Genomic DNA, 23,409 nt, shown 5'->3' on the forward strand with positions numbered 1-23,409 from the left:
ATGGGTCATCTGTGTTTGGGCCGTATAGATTACCAATTGTAACTGGGATATTATCGATTGAAATGTTTATAATAATAAAACGTCCCTCGGGGTCTATAACAGTGGTATTATGAATAAATGACATGTTTTACTTATTAAAATGCAAACTCCTCTTTGTTTTGTATTATATTGAGCTGAGAAAACATGATTGTATTTTGATGATTTAATTTTATCCTGATCTGCATCTGATAGATGTGTTTCTTGCAAAAGGCATATGTCAGCTTGTAGATTATTTAAATGATTCAAGACTTTGACCTTCTTTGCCTGAGAACCAATTCCACGAACATTTCATGACATAATTCAAAATGAATTTGATGTTTTTTAATCGCCTTTGCGATACATTGTTTAAGATCTCTTTGACGATGTGATCCTCTTCATCGCCGTTATCAGACGGCGGGGCAGGTGCGCTAGCAGGTGTACTAGCAGGTTCGTCGGTATGAACGTTATCCTGTTTCGGGAGCATGAGAGTTAAAGTACCGCTCTCCAAATCACCCTGTTTTACTATAGTTAAAAACCTCTGCAAGACATTGGAATAAAGTTTAGCTTTCCCGTGCGAATCTAAATCAGACCTTTGTAATATATTTCTTATAGCACCATCCAAATCGTTCTCCACAACTTGTTGAATTGTCTCGCGAACGTTCCCGGCTCTTAATTTATTCAGCTGATTCTGCGGAATTATATAATGCTTTTCAGCATATTCCATTCCTAATGTTGTCTGGATGTTATTAAACTAGTGATAAAAGGTATGGCGACACTTAACAGAGGGACGAGAAATCCTCCTCTTTGATTAATCAGAGTTTTTTTTCTCTCGACGGTGATCTTTTTACTAGCAACGTATTTGATTTCCGCTTTTTTTCTTTTTTAATCTTCGGAACTGTGTGCTGTTTAGTGGTATGGTACCGCGGAGCACGTTAAGAGCTATTTCGCATAAGGATAGAATCAATTGATCCGATGCCGACTGTAAAATGACGCGCCGCTGCTTCGGTGAAGCCTTATATAACAGTTTTAAAAGAGGTAGGTTTTTACAAAGCCTATCGCTCATTTTTCTTATTTTCACCCAAGTTTACCGCGTTCTTTTCTGTACGTACACCACCTGATGATCTGAAAACAGATCTGATCAGAGACGAAAACGCTCCGGCGTTTTAGCTTTAAAGTCAATCAGGAGAAATCTGAAAGGCTTATTGGTTGCATCCTGATAACATTCCATGAAATATTTAGTGCTTCCTGGAAAAATTTGTCGCCCTAAAACCATTATTTGCATAGAGTCTCTGGGACTCTTGTACAAAATAATATAATGAGTATTCAGTGTAATAGTTCTACTGGTTTTACCTTGAAAAAACAGATTCTGAGTTATCAATATAATGGAAAAACGATTTATGATGAACATATTTCGTGAAAGCGCGTGAGAGTTCATCGTTCGAATATGATAATTCCATTAAATCATCACAAATCAAAATAGATTTCTTATTAGGAGGCAATAAATTTTCATCCGTTAAAGATTTTGGCATGCCTTCAATAAATTTAATATCAAACAATGACAAGAGTTCATCATACAAATTTACATTGATCAGCTTATCTGCGTTACACAACAGATTTTTCACAAAGACAGTCTTCCCACTGCCAGAAGGTCCGGAGACCACCGCGGAGAACAGGAAATTAAAACGAAAGTCAAAACCTTCTTCAACATACACATCGTCTGGTCTGGACATATTATTAATAACCGTACGGTAAAGTGGAGCAGTCAGGCAAAAGAATCCGTTTGTCATAAACCACTTTGAATCCTTTCAAAACTGATCTATTATGTAGTGTGAACTTCTTTTTATTCCATACAATGGTCTCTGTACGGGTGAGCAGGTGGGACGTGCCACGTGATGCTACATAACCGTGTACCAGACATATCATACTTTCTAAGGTAACGATTTGCGCATTCGAAGAATGGAGCGTGATCCCTTTCGCTTTAAGGGTGACTTTATTTTTTGCAGTTTTAAAGCTGTACGATTTAGGACCAGTTCATGCGAATTTCGTGATGTTATCATCTATGTCAAGTTCGTTCGTCAGTTCGCCTAGGTACAAGCCTGTTTGAGGCATCCATTCGCCTTCTTTCGACAAAAAGATAAGACTGTCTGGATCTACATAAAAAACGCGCGGGCCTAATCTGTCCATAAGGTCTTATAATTCCAAGCGTCCATAAGCCGTGGTGAATGAGGCGATAAACACATTAACATCGCATGCGGGGGCGGGGTCCTCCTTAGCGTAACACCACTGCACTAGGGCTACAGAGTCTGATACGAATGAGAAGTGTTTAATTACGTGGTAGTTTCCAAAAATGTGACGGGCGAAATCTTCAGGATCTGTCAAAAGTTCAGTCTTCGGTAAATTACATCTAAGTCCGATTCTCCCCCAAAGGGCGTTCAATAAAAATTTATTTATAGATCTACGTGCCAGATTGAGAGCGATTTTGTCGATGTCTAGTTGAACGCCCTCCTTCTCAAAATAATCTTCAACATAAGATTGTTTTTCGGCATCTGTCACTACGTACGGTGTCATTCTCTGAAGCCTCTTGCTTGAATTTGAGAAACGTCTTAACATATTCGGTGAATAATGTATCTGACGTCTGCGGAAAGTGCCAGACTTCCACGATTCTGACAACTGTATAACCTTTAACTACGGCGTGTGAGAGTTCCACAGAAGTCCAAACCCCTGAAATAGCCCTTTCTTCATCGCTATGCTGACAACACGTTTGTAGTTGTTGCTCTGCGCAGGTGCGACACAGAGCGAACAATAGCTTTCCCTGCGGTGATTTGAAAGGGATAAGCGGATGAAGTAGTTTACGCGGGGGCAGCACCGTACATTTAATAAGTCCAAAATACGACTCGACCGGTTCAAAATCTTTTAAAATTATTTCAGGATGCCCGATGGGGTAAGTTTTACGCGACTGTACGAAAGGATACAATGACGTAAAGTCCAGATATGATACGCGTTCGCCCTCTGTAACTTTATGGTAAAGCTTCAGTGCATTCGTTCGACCGCCGAAAAGTGACGCACTAGGATTCAGACGTTCAGGTGCTGCGTAATTACTCATAAAAGTCCTAACATCTGGATCGTTTTGTTTGACATTCTCCCACTGACATTCCCTAATAGTAATTACTTTGAGGTTGTAAGTTTTACGCAAAACTTACAGTTTATTATCAGACTGTCTTCTGAGCACACCGAAAGGTGTTTTTGACACGGGATTTAATTTGTTAGGATTAAAACGACAGCAATGCCCGTGCCAGAAACACCCCAGGAATTCCAAAGCCATTCTATCGCCGTTAAACTCATAATATCCATCCACGTGATAAGATCCGAATTTGACTTCTCCGTGATTTAATGCATGATGCACGTCAACGTTTTTGCTCGCTTTAATATATTCCAACCACTGGATAGACGGGGTAGAATATGCTTTGTACTGATTAAGATAGGCGTTTTTATGCGTCAGGGCTATTGTGTCTTTGGATAAAAAAAGTGTTTTAAACACCTTCATAGCGCACCCCGCGAGCGTTACACATCCGAAGGGGTCCACCTTTGTACACGCTATAAACTCGTTTCTGTATTTCATACATCCCTCACGTAACAAAATGACGCCGTTCTTGCAATACATTGCGAGTTGTGTTTTGAAATTAAACACCTGTCCTGCTACACTCTTGTACCACCTATCAAATTTGACCTGATCAGGCTCGGATATTGTGTTGTATCCATAATCTTCTTTAGATGGATACGGTCCAACGTAATTTGCATTTTGCAAACGATTAAAATGATGGGGAAAGAATCCTTTTTCGTCAGTGTTTAGGTTTAAAGCAGAGGTCATTTTTGACAATTTCATAGGTAAGAAACTGTAACTGTCTATGTATCTCTGTTTAAATACATGATCGTACATATATACAAGTCTGCATCCTTGGAGTATAATTTTTGGCGCCAAACTCTGACTTGTGAAATACTCGAGCAATATATAAGAGTTGAAACCTGAAGCATTGTGCGCTATAAATATAAAGTCTGTAAATTTTGGACGTCTGAAATGTTTGACCATTTTGTCTACGCAATCAACCCCCTCGGCTGTAAACTCTTCACCGTCTTGCGAAATGGCGCACACGTAATTTGCAGTATGTCTTGAATCTTTGTGCATCGTCTCTAAATCGAAATAAATATATTTTTCGCTATGCTCGTCAGGTTTTGCGGGTTGAATATAACAGCTGTGATGGCCTTCATCTATCAGTATGTTGTTGCAATGCGGACCTTTGGACGGCGCGCACTTGTGCAATAATAGTTTATCAACCGTCCATTTCGGTCTATACTGTCTGCAACATCTGCCACAAAATTTTACGAGATCACAGCGTGACCTCACCCCTTCACTTTGCGGCTGTTTATGAATTTTGTAACAGAAGTCAGATCTGCAATATCTAGCACAGTCCTCACATTGCACCCATTTCTTAGGATGTGTGTGGCACTGAGGCGTATTACACACGTTGCATGTAAATTTGCAGTAATGTAAACTACGATCGTTAAACCCTTGATGGCAGTAGTCGCAAACGTAGCTGTACCCTAAGAAACCCTTCAGATTTTTTATCATGTAGTAATGTTCATCATGCAGATATAAATGTACGGTGTTAGGGTGTGTTTCATCAGTATTTTTATACACTTCCAATTTACCTGAACACGTTCTGTGAAAGATGACTATTTTCAGGTTTAGGGCTGTTTCGAATTTAGAAACGTTGTGAAATGCAATTTTATGTTGCGGATGATAACCCTGTTCTGTGTGTATGTTGTTGGCTATTCTGATCATTTCCTGATCGGGACAATGAGGGTTTAAAAAATGTGCCAGGCATATACTGAAGCACATATTGTCTGTTATATTTTTTGCGACGAAAAGATTCATCTTATTTTTTTGGATTATCATATTGTGGGCTAGGTCGGTTAGCTTTCTACGACCTCCACCTTGTCTATTCCGTACCACAGACACGCATAACTGTAAAGCAGAATCGGCCCCCACATCCGCGTTGCTTTGAACCGTTTGTTCGATTTGATCGATAAACGTATTAACGTCATGTTTATTATCTGGCGTTAGAACCGCATTAATGTCTGTGGGGAGACTCTCACCTTGCAGCGACACGTTCATAAAACCGGATTCGCCTGCCAACAAACATGAAAAATCTACGATCTCATTCAAAATATCTTGCAAAAAGATATTATACGCTGCATAATCATCTGCGGCGATTTCGCGGAAATTTAAAGTTCTGCGAATTTCTAAACCGTTAAATCTCGATCTTGGGGTAATTGTAAAATCGTTCACATGACCACCTTCATTTATTAGCCTGTCTATAAAATTTTGGCTGAGACCCATATTTGGTGCTGAAGGATCGTAGCTTGAGGCGTCATCGTTAGATGGACCCATACCAATCTGTACTTTACATTCATACTGTTCATCTACCAGTTCGTGCAATCTTTCGGTCATGTTAAGCGAATCTGGTTGTAACATCTGTAACTGATTATTAATAAGATTTCGTAACAGATTGGCGTTATTTTGAGAATCATGTCTAGGTCTTAATGATCTCTGATCATCTTCTGGCACACGGTCATGCAAATCGTCGTGACATATTTTACCGCTCATTTTGAAAATGTATTTTGAAAATCAGAAATACAAAATAGTTCAACCTTAAAGACAAACGGATGTAGCCCCTTGAAAACACCACAACGGTTCACAACGTAACATGTCCAGATATAACAAAAACAAACACTTACAGTATAAATTCAAAATAATAATTTTACCATCAGTGAGTAAAACTGTACCAGAAACTAATAGTAGATACAATCAACGATGAGAAGTTACATATCAACACGTATATGATTTACTAATAACATGAATAAAACAATAATACACTGTTGTCAATGATAAACATTAATAACATTATGAAAAGTTCAATATAGATAACATACAAAATAATGTAAGGAAAAAAATCAGCTAGTCAATTCATTGTACATTATCTCCTCGACATCATACGATCATGCAAATCTACCAACATTCTCTGTAGCAGATTCAAACGCTCAGACATCAAAGATAATGCATTTACCGACAACCTCTGCTCGGTGCGATGCTCGCGGATATTCTCCGGTATTCCGATCATACTCTGCCGAAATTGCGTGAATTCATTATACAGCTCTTCGTGACAATTTCTCCAAAACTCCGCTGCATGTCGTAAGGCTTCGGTGTGTTGTTGTTGACAGGATATGACATTTCTTAAAATCGAAATAACATCACCTTGCGCGTTAGCTGCAATCTCTTCAACTTGCCGGTAAGTTAACGGTTGTCCGGCCAGGTCAAAAAGTCTTTCGAAGTAACGATTAACACGCTTCGCGATCAAGCCTTCTATTTAAATCACAATCGCTAAACAGCTCCCGAGGTATTTCATGTAGTAACTCCGCATCCTCCTCCTCCTCCTCTTCTTCACTCTCCGTATCGCTGAAGGATACCTGATCCCATGCGTGGACCTGCGAATCAGACCAAGCTGTTAGCCCTCCTTGGTCATGATCTTGTTCTGTAAAAAGAATAACAATAACCGCTTTATTAATTTATTAAATAAAAGTCGAACATAAAATATGATAATGCAATTTTCTGTTCCTTAAACGGCTGGTGGACGGCGAGTCGCTCGTTTCCTGTTCGGGCAGCCTCACGCGTTTTACGGCCTGTCCGCAACCATACATTCGCTGCGTGGGGGGGTCGGTTACGACTGTGCGTGTATTTGCACGGACGGTAGGCGTGTGAAGTTGTCCATCCGCACACTCCGTGTGGGAGGGGGCGGACGTTGTGACGTTGGCTGGTTCGTGACGTAACTCGGTTCCCACCACAATCTCCCGCTGCACATCCTCTGCAGCTATTATTACAAGGTTGTTGTCATCATTATGCACACCTGTCAAATTTAGTAAATACTGTTTATGAGGAATCGACGGTTTTAACACGTTAAGAAAAACAAAACAAAACTAATGTCAGCTTACCGTTAGGTCCATTGTCGTCCTCGCAAACAGTTAGTTGGGCTTCATCAACTGAATAAATGATAACCAACATTATTATTATTAATAATATTATTAGACGTTAAACCGTATGATAGAAAAAAAGAGTAAAGACTTACATATCTCCTCAAGGATATGTTCCAGATCTTTGTCAAACACGAGGTTATCAAAAGTAGCTGGAAATAATAACGTCATGTTAAACAAATATTCACGTTAAAATATTTAAACATCTCCTATGAGCAAAACATACTCACCATCGTAATTGTCAGCCATCGTTCCGAAGTTTGTTGAGGTGTAACAACGTCGTACGAGAGTTTTACAGGTAATGAAGATGTTTAACTTCACCCTGTGGGCGTCTCTTGAAAATGTATCGTAAATCCGATAACAGCCGGCAGGGGGTGACCTAATACCACAAATCTTTAGTAAGGTACACAACACAATGTTAATTTGTGAAATAGTATGGTCAAATATTACGAAATTCGCGTTTAAACATAATGACTGCTATTCTATAAATAATGCGACTATTCGTACATGCTTGCATAAAGGAACGCTTTTATTATTTACATTTAAATACAGGTTTCGCATCTGTTTACGTAATTTACCTGATGGTATGATATAGATTTACATCACATTATTTAAAACAGAAACTCTGGATACATTTTATATTTAGACTCCTACTTATCGTTCGCGTCCGGCATATATTTATTCGGATTCTGACTTTCCTTATAAATCTCATCAAATCCATCCCGCGCAATTCATCAGACGCAGGCTAGTTAGCAGACCGCATCTTCATCAGTTTACTTAACACAGCTGGAGGTGTTTCACCGATGGGATGAAACATCTTTTAGATTTTCTTTTTTTCTTTTACAACTTAATTGCTGCGATGTTAGCATATCCCTTGCATGTAGACGCATATTGACCCTTATCTATGCGCGTTTGAACGCCACGAGTGATTTTAACAGACGAAAAATCAAAGCTTGGGATATCTGTTTATTGATCTCGCGTGATGTGAACCATCTGTTCAAACGGCCGTTTGAAGTAGGTCTTATGTATTTCTTACGACGGTAAAGTTCACGGGATTCTATTTGTATTATCTGTATTACGTATAGACCTACATCATAATATGTTTTAAGCACAGCAATGATCAAAGATCGGATAAAGAAATAACAAATTATGTGAAATTAAGTAAATTAAACGTCATTTTCCTACAACATAGACCATCTTATTAAAACAATCATCTTTGGAGATCCTCTATTTATTTAAACTTTATCACCTTCTTTATCTACCTCATTACATCCTGAACATCGGTTTGAAGTCGTATTCGAATAGATTATAAATTCATTATAAATACTCAATTCTCAACTTTACCTAAACTTTTAACTTAACCAGCTATGTGTCATATAAAATCTTCAAAAGGGAACACATCCTTTGATAAATGAACAGCAATGCCAAAGTTTACGATGCCAGAAACACCTTTAGATGTTTTTACAACAACCCTCTTGATCTGATACGGTCACGTCATTAATCATACGTCCAGACACACAGTGGCGTTCTCATTTCGTGGCACTGCGTTAGACGAAATATTTACATTTCGCGCGATAATGTAAAAAGTTTAGGCGTCTAATTACGGCTGAAAAATCCAAAGACGTCCAAACATTTGCTTTCATTCCGGTTTCCGCTCACATACGCCTATATGCGTTTTAACCGTTATAGCAGGCTAGAAAGTTTAAAGATTGACACAAATCAAAGAGTAAATAAAGATATTATACTACTAAAATGAAATAAAACAAGACAAACAACATTTTCCTGCGGCTTAGAGGTGATTTTTATAATAAAAAATGAAAAATAAAAAACGTAATTTTTAAAAGTGAAACAAGTCTGGGTTATATAACACGTCAGAAGTCTTAAACTTGACAAAAATAGAAGAGTAAATAAAGGAATTACTATATTAAGTGCCAATAACTAAACTAAAGTAAATAAAATAAAATAATCAACATTTCCCTGCGGCTTAGGTACTGTTTGTTTAAAAGGAAAAACCTTATTTTAAAGTGAAAAACTTTAGGATGAGTGCAGAATTGTTTCATTAATTAAGAAATGCTAAAGAATTATTAAAAATAACGTTCGTTCTAATGTTAAAACATTACTTTAATTCTTTTAAATCTTTGTGGGCTCCGGCGTTAGGGGCGGTGATGTAGGTGTGGTCTGGCCTCAGCAGCGTAAAGTCATTCTGATTTTGACACGGTAGTGTGCGGTTATCTGACGGAGGCTGAATAAGATACTCTGCTCTTTTTCTTTTGTTTAATTTTTCTAACAAGATTTTGACTTTTTACTTAATGTTCGCTTCTGATGCTTTTTTGTTTTAGAAGACTGGTAAGATAAGTCAGATCTATTTGCTGTAACTTGTGACAAAAGCTACCTTTTAATTTGTAATGTATCTTACTTAACGTTCGCTTCTGATGCTTTTTTGTTTTAGAAGATGGTAAGATGAGTCAACTCTATATTATTTAACTTGTAATGTTATGCTATTGTTTTAACTAAGGTGTCAGATGCTTTGTTTGTTTTAAATAAACAAACACGTTCACTTCTGCTTCTTTTTATTTAATGTAAAACGTTTTTAAAATAGTTAGAGTTCGTTACAACAACACTAGCAAGTCGTTGCTCATTTTACGTATATGTTTGATGTTTTTTGTTGATATGTGTACGTGAAAAAACTCCAATAAAAACTTCCCTTTGTCCCGTTTAACACAGTTTCACAATTTAAAGTTTAAACACATAACAGTCTTCAATGGCACACACAAAAACACGGTTCCCAAAACATTCGTAAATACCTTAGGATCACTGGACAGTAAAAACAGATGGTCATTTACATGGGTGGGGGTGGACAAACAGGTGTCCAGTTTGGTGGGGGGTCTTATCTTTATGATTGTTGACACATAGCACACTGGGATCTCTCTAGAGTCATGGGACGCGTTGTATAGATCCTGATTTCCTGAGGGGGTCAGTTACTTTAATGGTCCTTTTCCTGTTGGATATACTGATCCATACATCGCGATCACGAGGTTCCCCTGGGTTGCGAAAGGACCCTTTCAGTTCTTGATACAAAAGATCTTTGTTGTTTCCCTGATTGAGTTAATTATTATCTCTCTTCTGAGTGGATAAGAAAAACGCTGACAGGAAACCACTCCGAATATTGACGTCACGTGATTGTGTGAATAGTTTTAGTCCTCGTTATTAATTTTGGGGGGGTCTCTAGATTCTTCTTGACTGAGTCGATTCGATGGCTCAATATCTCACATGGTGACCTGTCTCACCGTAACAGAGATCCTACATGATGAAGCTGGCCACATGCTAGACGATTTTCAAATTTGAACAGATTTTAAAACCATGGGAGACCATAGACATGAAGACAGTTTCAACTGAGAGAAGAAAAACAAATGTAGAACAATCAACGTTGTCAGCTAGCTCTCCTGACGTGTGTTCTGTTTCACAGTGAAATACGGTTACAATATGAAATTCAAATGGTATGACAGTTAGAGAATATAATGTACAGAAATTTCAATCTAAAGGACGTGCAAATACACACTAAGTACACAGTCATGCAAAGCTGATGTTGTTAACTAACAATTTGTGAACAAAATATAACAGTAATAATAATTTGTATGGTTTGATGTGATATGAGCTAAGCAATCTTTAGATTTAAACACCATTGGTAGCACAATGTATTGTAATGCTTTTTTTTTCTCTCCATTGTTAAGAACAAAAGCGGCAGACATGTTACTTGTTCAGATGACTATCCGGTGAAAATTCTTATTTGGGCCATACTTCCAAGACGTCCATACTCGTCAAAACATTACATTCATCCGCACTGAGAAGCCGTACCAATGCACAGCCCACGTAAAGTTGATAATTCTGCAAATAACTGCAGTTGCAGGTTTTCAAACAGAGATGGCGACAAAGAGGAAAAACTTATGGACTGCAGCTTTAAGTATCCGATTCTGGAATTGGAATTGATTTTCAATTCCCAACCCTACTAACAATGGAAACTAATTCCACATTTTCTAATAAAATTACAAAGGAGCAAAATTTATCTTGAAAATAACAGAGGGCCTAAGACAGATCGTTGTGGCACTCCATACTTTACTGGTATGCTCTCAACCATCTTAAAGCCTGTCCTTGAATGCCTGTATAGTCTTTTAATCAATCTATGAGCATGTCATTATCTATAGTGTCAAATGCTGCACTAGAATTAAAAAAAAAACTAATAATGAGATGCAGCCTTGGCCTGATGCAAGAAGCAAGTAATTTGTCATTTTAATAAATGCAGTTTCTGTGCTGTGATGGAGCCTAAAACCTGACTGACTGGGTCTGTAATTTGCCTATTCACTAGGATCTAGTTGTGGTTTCTTAATGAGTAAATGCCAACTTGAAGGTTTTTGGGATGTGACCTAAAAATAACGAGTTCATAATATTGAGAAGTGGTTCTTCTGCTACAGGTAACAACTCCTTCAGTAATATTGCAGAAGCAGCAATAGTAGTATGTTATTATGCTATTCCAACATTAGCCAACGGTATCCAAAAACGGACTAACTTTTGTAAAGCTCAGAAAGCCATTCAATGACCAATGCTGCCTCCCAATTTGCCTACTTATACTACACTCTTAAAATATATACTCTTTTTAAGTACACACTTTTGAGTTTGCTTAGTCAAGCTTTGGGACATACTATCACATCATACAATTATGTCTTTAACAGATGCTCTGTCGCATAATTATGTGTGTGTGAAGAGTTCCAATGCAAAAGCCTCTAAAAGCCATCTTGGTCAAAAATGAGATAGCGATACTGAGTGAATGCTGTCCACCAGGCCCGGTTTAACACAGTGTAGTGCCCTAGGGTGACCACATTTGAAGTGTGTCGTGATATTTTCTCTCTTTTTTTTTTTTTCATTTACGTTTCGCACAACCGCCAAGTTGATGCTGCCTATCCATTTGAGAATAAATATGTTCGACTCTGACTGGGGGGAGGGGGCAAATACACTGTGACCTGACCCAATTGCAATTCTTTATATGCGTGCATATATTTGATATTCTCTGTCTATATTGTATCATTAACTGTTCATTTTCTATGCAGCTGTATCTCTTCCAGCAAAATAATATATACAAAACATTATCGTAATCACTTGGTGCCCCCCTATTGGCTGGTGCCCCAGGGCACTCTCCCAATCCCGTCTATGGATAATCTGGCCCTGCTCCACACATAGTATATGTTCATCAAGTATTTTCACTTCAAATGCGCTAAATCCCAGCCTAAACCCATTCTGTAATACCAGTACTTACATAGAAACCTATACATAGTAGCCAGCAAGAAATGCAAATTTTAAAGAAAAACATCAGACGTACTTAGGCTTTTGCATCTGAACTCTTCATATATATATATATATATATATATATATATATATATAAAACCAGGTTAACTCAGTCAGATTTTGGGGTTTGCTGAGGTCCCGAATGGCACGGACCTTTTCTGGGTCGGGTCTAATGCCCTCTTGAGTCGATGTCCCATGAAACCCAGTTCTTTCTGACCAAAAATGCATTTTTCCTTCTTCAGCTTCAACCCTGAGGCATGGATAGCCTTTAGTACCTCGTGAAGTCTATGGTCATGTTCTTCACAAGTGTGACCATACACTAAGATGTCGTCCATGTAGCAGCATACTCCCTCAATGTTCCAAAGCAACTCACTCATGCGTTTCTGAAATATCTCTGGAGCGCTAGTTATGCCGAATGGCAAGCGACAGAAACAGTACCTCTTGAAAGGGGTTATAAAAGTAATCAACCTCTTGCTGGTGTCATCTAGCGGTATTTGCCAGAAACTGCTGGCAGCATCGAGGCTAGAAAAGACTGCCGCCCCTGCCAGTTAAGAAGTGATGTCATCCAAGTTTGGCAGAACATACTTTTCACAAATGATGGTTTCGTTCAGTCGTTTGAAGTTGACACATATTCTAATGTCTCCGTTCCTTTTGGTGACCGGCACTATTAGGACACACCATGTAGTGGGCTCAGAGACCTCTTCAAATCACGCCCAGCTGCTCCATTCTGTCCAGTTCTTGTTTTACCTTCGTAAGCATTGGAATTGGTACTCTACGAGCTACATGAACGCTGTATGGCTGCACTGTACTTTTAAGCATTATTTTAACTGGTTCGCATGCCATCAGTCCCAAAGAGCCAAACACATTCTCTCTTATTTCGTCTATTCTTTTTATTAGCCCCATTTGAATTGCAGCACTGCATCCTAGCAGATTTCCAACGTGGGCTCCTCTCACCACATATGCATTCATCATGTACGTATTTTTATTTAGGCTTACTTTTGTTCTCATCTGGCCCATACACTCCAGCTTGCCACCAGGACTGTTCAGTATGACATTTGTTTTGCTCAGTAGTATCTTATTTTTCAGGCTTTCGTAAATTTTCTCAGATATTACACTGGCATCTGCACCAGAATCAATTTTGAAATTGATTGTTTTGCCTTCCATAAGAATGTCAACTGTCCATGGTGGAATGGGTGCATCCTTACTTTGAACAGAGCCCAAGAACATTGCTGACCCTGCATCTTCATAAGATGTTACTTCCTGCACTGTCTTAGTGTGGCAGACTACAGCGAAATGGCCAGTCTTTTTGCACATTCGACATTCAGCTTTTTTGGCAGGACAGTATTCTCTCTGATTATGAGTTTTGTTGCATCTTGTGCATTTCTTCCTGTGACTCCATTCATTTCTATAGCCTTGTCCTTTTCTCTGTCTATCAGTGCTAATTTTCCTCCCTCTGTTGGGGAAATTTAACCTCCTCTAATTTACTTTCGCTTTGCTCCGCATTTTGGTTTTTAATGAGCTCGTGGCCACGTGCCATTTCAATTGCTCTAATGAGTGTCAGTGTTCCTTGAAGCTGCAGCTTTTCTGACAGAGATTTGTCTCTCAATCCTATCACAATCCTGTCTCGGATATACAGGTGCTGGTCATATAATTAGAATATCATCAAAAAGTTGATTTATTTCACTAATTCCATTCAAAAAGTGAAACTTGTATATTATATTCATTCATTACACACAGACTGATATATTTCAAATGTTTATTTCTTTTAATTTTGATGATTAGAGCTTACAGCTCATGAAAGTCAAAAATCAGTATCTCAAAATATTAGAATATTACTTAAGACCAACACAAAGAAAGGATTTTTAGAAATCTTGGCCAACTGAAAAGTATGAAAATGAAAAGTATGAGCTCTAATCATCAAAATTAAAAGAAATAAACATTTGAAATATATCAGTCTGTGTGTAATGAATGAATATAATATACAAGTTTCACTTTTTGAATGGAATTAGTGAAATAAATCAACTTTTTGATGATATTCTAATTATATGACCAGCACCTGTATTCATCTTTTAGTTCGCCAAAATCACAATATTCTGAGAGCTCATAAAGTGCTCTTACGAACGCCTCTACTATCTCTCATTCTCGCTGACACCGCTGAAAGCGCACATGTTCATATATCACGTTTCTTCGGGGAATGAAGTGCTCGTCAAACTTCTGAATCACCACTTCATAGTTATCTCTGTCATCATCGTTATCAAATGTGATTGATTTGAATATATTCTCTGCATCCTTCCCCATGGAATAAGTGAGAGCGCTGACCTGCACATCGCTGTCCTCCAGTGATAATTTGGTGGCTGTTCTGTAACGCATGAATCTCTGTTTCCACTACGGCCATTCACTCGGCCTTTCAAACTGGAAACTTTCAGGCGGCGAAAATTTGAGCATATTCTCGACTTTGCTGCTCTTCACTTAAAGGGGCAATATAGAAACAGTCTGTCAATGTCCACTGAGATAAATCCCTTTTCTGACACCATGTCATAAACCACGCTAGACTTGCATGCTGTTCTTCATATCCTTTACTGAACACTTCCGTATACGTATATGCGCATACATAATAACCAATAAGAAAGCTTGTTACAAACCCAAATACTATTTATCACACTGCAAGCTATTTTTTTTCAAAGAAAGGGAGCCTGACCTGTCTCTTTTGTGCTCTGAGCCCTACACATTCATTACAGTGCACACAGAATGTCTAAACGGCTTATTGTCTGCCTGGAAGACAGTGGAAGGAGAACATGTCTCGAAACATAAAATCTCCCATGAGATTGTAGATGCAATTTCCATTCCAGGGGCATGGCAACTTCTTCAGCCATAGCATAGTGCCTCATTAGCAGACAAATCTAGAGCTGCAGGCTAGGCTACATCTGATATGTTCGCTAGATTCATATCTACGAATATAAGGCAGTTCACCCTGGATGAGGGAGGACTGGTAAGATGTAGAGCTTGCATTAGGGATGCGCGGTATTCTAGAAAAATACAGGTATATATTATATTTCAAACGACATCATAATTTTGTTCAATTCGGTATTTCATACACTCCTGTTGTGAAGTGCACCTGTAGGTGGCAGTGCTTTCCAAATTGCTGCGCAACTGGTAAATGTGACAACAGAACACCGCAATGGATCAAACAGATAAAACTAAATCTGTGCCAACTTCGCTGCTCATTTAAAATGGTGCTGCTGTTACGGCTCGCGGTCCGGATGAATGCCGTGCTGCGGATGCGATCTGCCTTTTGAAAATCAGTTATATAAGTATTTAAGGATGAAAAACTTGAGTTGCATTTAAAATATTCACGAGTCCTTTTCCTTGAGTCGAGTCAAGTCTGGAGTCATTTCAGGTTGAGTCTGAGTCAAGTCTGAAGTCTATAAAAATGCGACTCGACTCATCTCTGGCTCTGATTGGCCAGCTGACAGAGTTCATTGTGATTGGCCGAACACCACAAGCCACGTCGGAAATGTAACGCCCCTTTCCATAATCGCGAGCTTCAGCTTTCAAAATTAAAGTAAAGACAGTTAATAATGTCCTTAGTTTTACCATCGGGTCAAGCCTGAGAGGGGAACAGAGTCGCGTGACAGACACAGTGATGATGCGCGTATGTGTTTGCACACAATGAATGAGCCGTTTTAGGGGGGCGTAGCAGAGTCTTAACTTTGATAAAGAATATCTCTTTGGTTTTGAGACTTTAGTCTTTGCAACTTCAGGGATATTATCTATGCACAATCAGCTTGTAACATTCCAAAGAGAAAGGAAAACTTGGAATCGCATCATATGACCGCTTTAAAATGATTTAAAAATTGATTTAAAATGAACAGTTAAGAATAAAAATGATTATACATAAAATACAGTGCAATCAGTTCGGACGTAGCACAGTGCTCATTCAACAATTGCACAGCTAAACAGATGGGTTTTGAGTCTGGATTTAACCCTCTGGGGTCTGAGGTCATTTTGGGGCCCTTGAGATGTTTTGACATGCCCTGATATTTGTGCTTATTTCAGTTACTTAAAACATACTATTGATTTTTTTTGTATTCAGCACAAACTGTGCTACAATATGTGACCAAGATGGATGTACATGTTTGCATTTTTTAGAAAAAAAAAAATTATGCGTGGTTACTAAGTTTTGGGAAAACAAATGTAGCTGAAATAAGACCTTAAAACCCACACTAAATAGTTCTGAATAAGACTTTTGAGTAATCAGTCTTGTAGGCTAGAATATTTACTTCAAAATTATGTGAAAATCATTCTGCTTACTCATTCACAGAAAACAATATATTGATTTAAAATTTTCAAGACATGTTTTGTGATTGAGGGTCTATATGCGAGGGAGTGGCAATGGCCATGAATATTAAGTGAGTCTCACCTGAGAGACAAAGGGCCCTCCCCTAATGGCCCATCAGTGTGACTGTGACTTTGAGGCAGGTAAGAGAGAATGTGAGGAGATTGAAAAAAAGTTTTTTTTTTTTAATTATTTGTATTTTATTTACAACAGTATAATCAAAACATACATAATGAAGGTCAAAGACACATTACTGTGCACACTGATCTAACCACAGAGATGTCAACAGACTTTGAGTCATTCCTGCAGATTCTGTTCAACAAGTGAAACAAGTAAATCATACCTGATATTTACGTGTGTTATTTAAGTGTTTCTACTTCTTTCCATGGATTCAAGAAGAAAAAAACATAATCAGTAGAAAAGGAGCTTGTTTTAACATAGAATATCAGTGTAGTTGAACATCTGATGTTGGTGCAGCGCTCTCAGAGGAAAACAGTTTGAAGAGACATCAGGATACATCTGGTGCTGGTATCTGATTCAATAAAATACAAACAACCAAAAAAAAAAAAAAAACATTTGTGAGCATGTTAATATCAGGAACATCTGTATATATATAGGTTTTGTAGCCAACCACATGCTTTGTACTATCATAAAAAAAAAAAAGAAATCTTATATCTGAGAAACTAATTATTATTGTTTAGCACGTTATTAAAATCTATTTCTAAACAGAGTAGGCTATTAATAATAAACATGTACTAAACATACTTAGACTCGTAGCATTCATCATGTGGCTGATGTTTTAGCACATCTGATCTCTTCTGGAAGCTGGTTCCAACTGCGGGCGGCATAATAGCTAAAAGTGGACTCCCCTTGTTTTGTGTGAACCCTTGGTATTTCTAACTGACTCGATCCTAGTGATCTGAGTGGTCTGTTGGGTTTATATTCAGTGAGCATATCTGTATTTCTAGGCCATTGAGTGATTTATAAACGAGTAAAAGTACTTTAAAATCAATCCTAAATGTAACTGGAAGCCAGTGTAAGGACCTGAGGACTGGTGTGATATGCTCTGATTTTCTGGTTCTAGTCAGAATCCTGGCAGCAGCATTCTGGATGAGCTGCAGCTGTCTAATGGTCTTCTTTGGAAGGCCGGTGAGGAGACCATTACAATAATCCACCCTGCTGGTGATAAAGGCATGAACAAGTTTCTCCAAGTCTTGACTGGAAACAAAACATCTAATTCTTGCAATGTTTTTGAGATGATAGTATGCTGATTTAGTTACTGTTTTGACATGACTACTGAAACTAAGGTCTGTCTCCAGAATCACCCCAAGATTTCAAGTTGTTTGATCCCTAGAGTCAAGGTATGCATTCACCTTGAGAACTTCACCTTTGTTTCCAAATGCAATGACTTCAGTTTTCTCCTTGTTTAACTGAAGAAAGTTCTGGCACATCCAACTGTTGATTTCATCAATGCATTGGCAGAGTGAGTCAATGGGGCTGTAGTCATTTGGAGATAAGATAAGTAAATCTGGGTATCATCAGCATAGCTGTGATAGGTAATTTGGTTCTTTCTCATTATTTGACTTAGTGAGAGCATATACAGGCAAAACAGGAGTGGTGCAAGAATTGAGCCTTGTGGGACTCCGCATGTCATGGACGTCCACTTAGACTTATGCTCTCCTATATTCACATAATAACCTCTCCCTTCTAAGTATGACCTGAACCATTTGAGTACCATCCCAGAAAGCCAGACCCAGTCTCTCTAGAAGTATGTTATGATCAACAGTGTCAAACGCAGCACTACGATCTCGTAGTACCAGAACTGATATTTTGCCAGAATCAGAATTAAAGCGGATATAATTTATTATTTTAATAAGTGCTGTCTCTGTGCTGTGATGAGCTCGGAAATCAGATTGAAAATTGTCCAGGTATCCATCTGAGTTTAAGTAGTAGTTCAGCTGATTAAAAACAACATGTTCAATAATCTTGCCTATAAAAGAAAGATTTGATATTGGTCTATAGTTGCTCAATATGGTGTTATCAAGATTGTGTTTTTTCAGGAGGGGCTTAACAACTGCAGTTTTCAGGGAGTTTGGAAAAATCCCAGAAATAAGTGAGGCATTCACCACTTCTAAACAGTTGTTTCAAGATAGCAGGTTGACGATGTAAGGTGCTGTACTATTTCTTCCAAAATTTTGCTATCAATTGCTTCAAAAACAGACATAGTCACTTGTTTTTGGAATTGTGGTTGAAGGGCAAAGCATGAAATCTTCAGAGGAAAAAGAGAAAGAAAGAAATTAAATATAAAACTTATAAATTATTATAAACTATATAAATTAATTTGTGCTGTCTCTCACTATTTAGTTTTAATCCACACATCAAAAATGGAACCAACTGCACCTTTAAACTTGATGATACTGGGGAAAACACAAGCTGGGAAGAGTTCATCAGGAAACACAATAGTGGGACAAGAAGCTTTCGGTTTCAAGAAGAGAAATGTAGCTGTGCAATCCAGTGCTGTCTATGGGTTTCCTGTCAATGTTTTTGACACACCGGGTTTCTGTGACACAGAGATGAGTGATGAGAAGATAAAGCAGATATATGAAGAGGTCTTCCAAAAATGCGATTCAGGTCCCTGTGCATTTCTCCTGGTCATCAAAGCTGACAGATTCACTGAAGAAGACAGAGAAACTGTGGAGAAGATTGAGAAGTTCTTGGGAGAAAACCGCTTGCAGAAAACCTGGATTCTTTTCACTGGAGGAGACAAACTACAAGAATTAAACATGACCATAAGAGAACTCCTTGATAGAAATGAAGGTTTGAAGACACTTGTTGAGAAATATAATCGGAGATTTCACGTGTTCAACAATACGATGAGAGGACCAAGTGACCAAGCTAGATTGCTTCTTGTAAATATTCACCAAAAATCTTTGGGGCTAAAGAGTAAGTCTTTTTCAAATATTTTTTTTTTCAAAACAACATGTAATATTTTTTGTAACAAACTTTTTATATAAATTATGTAATTATGTATAGTTTAATAATATATAATATTATAGTTAATTAGTAATATCCCAACCCTGTACACAGCAAAACCCCAGTATTAAATTAACTCTCCTCAGAGTTTGATTCCAAACTCAAGAGTGTTAAAATTAACACTGAAGTGAAGATAATTAAGTGATTAATTGAGTGATGGTTGACCATTGGTGAAGACACCTGACATTAATAAGCAGAATACCTGAAGAAAAGAGTCACCATTTTAAAGTCACAATTGTGGAGATGGGTGTTTGCTTTAGTTGAGCTCTCATTAAATTCTAATACTCCTGAGTATGGACCCAAAGAAACTCTGAGGAGTGTTAATTTAACACTGGGGTTTTTGCTGTACGTGGAAATTTAGGGCTGTGCATCAAAACAGATGTTACACATCTAAATTACTGCTTAGTTACATATGTTTTCTCTTTTACACATGGAGGGAGGATGACCAGACAGATTTCTGTCCGACCAAACACTTGTAATGAACCAGAGAACCCTGCTGACAGCCTCTCATCCAGAAGGATTGTTCTTATTGGTAAAAGTGGTGTTGGCAAGAGTGCAGTTGGAAACACAATACTGGGACAGAAAAAGTTCAAATCTGAGCTTTGTATGGATTCAGTTACCAGTGAATGTTCAGAGAAACACGGCATTGTTTCAGGCAGATCTGTGTCTGTAGTTGACACGCCTGGATTATTTGACACACAGTTGACACATAAGGAGATAATGATGGAGATAGCAAAAAGTGTGTATCTATCCAGTCCTGGACCTCATGCTTTTCTCATTGTGTTTCCTGTGAATATGAGGTTCACTGAACATGAGCAGCAGATTCCTCAGATGATTGAGTTGATGTTTGGTCAGGAGGTGTTAAAATACTCCATCATTCTCTTCACTCATGGAGATCTGTTAAAAGGAAAGCCCATAGAGGAACTCATTAATAAGAACGCTAAATTAAGGCATCTAATCCAGCAGTGCGGAGACAGATTTCACGTCTTCAACAATGAAGATGAGAATAATAGAGAGCAAAACACAGATCTACTGCAGAAGATTGACACAATGATAGAGCAAAATGATGGATACTACAGTAATCAGATGTATGAGGATGCTCACAGATTCAGACAAATGGAGAAAGAGAGGAGAAAGAGAGAGGAAGAAGAGACAAAACTACAAGTGGAGAAACAAATACAAGAGGAGACTGAGAGATTGATGAAGGAGAAAGAGCAGAGAATCAGAGAAGAGATGGAAGCTAAACAGAGATCTGAACTAGAAAGAGTGAACGCAGAGAGACAGAGAGAAGAAGAGCAGAGAAAACGACAAGAGGAGAAACAAAGACGAGAGGAGATGCAGAGAGTGAGAATAGAGACAGAGAAGAAAACTAGAGAAGAGATGGAAGCTAAACAGAGATCTGAACTAGAAAGAGTGAAAGCAGAGAGACGGAGAGAAGAAGAGCAGAGAAAACGACAAGAGGAGAAACAAATACAAAAGGAGATTGAGAGAGCGAGAAAAGAGACAGAGAAGAAAATCAGAGCTGAGATAGAGGAAAAAACAAAAGAAGAAAATAAGTCACATACAGAAAAGGTCCCTGAAATTACAGAGTTTTCTAAGCAGTATGAGCCAGAGTTAAATCTTTCTGCTTCTGCAGCTAATAAAAACAGCAATACTGGTTTAGGAGCAATCTGTGGTAGTGTTCTTGGTGGTGCTGTTGGATTACTTGCAGGTCCTGTTGGTGCAGCTGCTGGTGCAAGTCTTGGTGCAGGTCTTGGTGCGGCAATAAGTAATTTTTTTAGCTAGATGATTGAGTCCTTGATATAAACACAACTACATTATGGGAAATTAGGGCATGCAGTGAAAAATAATCCAGATTTGATTTGAATAATATTGCAAGTTAATTTTCTGCAATAATATTGCATAATAACTGCAAGTTTGATTTAGTTGCTCAACGTTCTATTATTTACATGAGTGATATATTAATCATTGATTCTTATTCATTTTTTATTATTGATATCCTGTTCTAGATATATGTAATGAATTGGATCCAGATCTAAGGATCTAATTTGTACCACCCTATGTGTGTAGCTTCAAGACAATAACCATATATTTGTTATTTTCTATTACTTTTTGTTTTGTTCAGTTATTTGTAATCATTTAATAAAATTCATTAAAAAAACATTTAAAAATCCTTTTATTATTCACTTTTAACATAAAATCATTTATGAATGAACCTTTTTTTCATTTTATTATATTACAAATAATTTTACTTATTTCCTTTGCTCTTGCAATGCTTGCTATTGTTGTTTAATATGATGGTGTGGTTTCAAGGGATATTTGTCGTCAAGAGATAGGAGAATGTTTCCAATTCAAGGTTCCTGTGAAGAAAGATGTTGTGAAGAAGTAATTTTTGCTGTAATTAAATGCTGGTCAGATGAACACACGACAAAGTCTGACTGAACACAAATAAGATCATTCAATAAACCCCGATCATTATTACCATCACTTTGTCTCCTGTTCCCTGCTTTTCTCCTTCCCCTTAAGATCACAGATGACAGTCAATAACAGTTCCAGGTATCAGACAAAATGTTGTGTAAACTTGTAAAAGAAATAGTCACACTTTAGTATAGGGACCAATTCTTAGTATTAACTAGTTGCCTATTCACATGCCTATTAATAACATATTGGCTATTTATTAGTACATATAAAGCATTTATTCTGCATGACCATATTCTACATCCCTAATCCTACCTAATACCTAAATTTAACAACTACCTTACTAACTATTAATAAGCAGCAAATTAGGAGTTTATTGAGGCAAAAGTCGTAGTTAATGCTTTATTAATAGTGAGAACTGAACCTTAAAATAAAGTGTGACCGAAATATCTTCTATGTCTTCTGACAGAATCTGGAATCTGAATTTTCTTGACTGTGGGGGTAGGGTTGGGGGCATCACTACATAATGCACAATGACAAAACAGACATTGGCACTCACATATACAAAATGCAAAGCCTCTTTTCCCAAAAGTATCGCAAGCCAGTTAATCGTGAACCAATTGCAACCAGTTGACTCTATGATCTACTTACAGGTGTAACACACACTATAAAACCAATTCAAGCTGTGAAAACCAATGAGATATGCAGAACTGAGATTCAAGGCTGGTTAGCATCCAAATGAAAAATCAATGAAAATGAAATTGCGGAGATTAAGCTTGAAAGTGGTGCATTCCAGCTGTCATTTAAAGCGACATCCCTTTTATTAATTACATCCATGCAATTCATAGTCCTGTATGTAATTCATATAGTGTCATTCAGATTTATCAACTACATTGTCAAACTGTTTCTCATTATTGTCGACTGTCATCTGTAATAAAGTCATTGAGGTTTTCAGTCAGTTGCTCTATTTCACCACTAGATGTCAGTAAAGCCACACTGAAGTCAGAAATTATTTTACATGAGCAAGTGAAGGATTTGTGTTACATGCATTTATTAATTTACATGGCTTTATTGAAACTATTTAAATTGATTTTAATAATGGCACTATATCGTCTTTTGTAGATCTGCTTTATATGTGAAATAAAAACTGAATTTATTTGTTCATACTTTAAGAACTTTGC

The 23,409-nt window shown here is 37.7% G+C and overlaps 1 protein-coding gene across 1 annotated transcript; it reads left to right on the forward strand.

The window, feature by feature from the left end:
* Positions 1-19,134: 19,134 nt before the first annotated feature.
* LOC131538701 (uncharacterized) lies at positions 19,135-22,457 on the forward strand. The gene is made up of 2 exons (XM_058772738.1): positions 19,135-19,720; positions 20,247-22,457. The coding sequence occupies exons 1-2, from the start codon at positions 19,162-19,164 to the stop codon at positions 21,593-21,595; spliced, it is 1,908 nt and encodes a 635-aa protein (XP_058628721.1). The 5' UTR covers positions 19,135-19,161; the 3' UTR covers positions 21,596-22,457.
* Positions 22,458-23,409: the final 952 nt, after the last annotated feature.

The sequence above is a fragment of the Onychostoma macrolepis genome, chromosome 04, assembly GCF_012432095.1.
Source record: "Onychostoma macrolepis isolate SWU-2019 chromosome 04, ASM1243209v1, whole genome shotgun sequence".
Taxonomy (NCBI): Eukaryota; Metazoa; Chordata; class Actinopteri; order Cypriniformes; family Cyprinidae; genus Onychostoma; species Onychostoma macrolepis.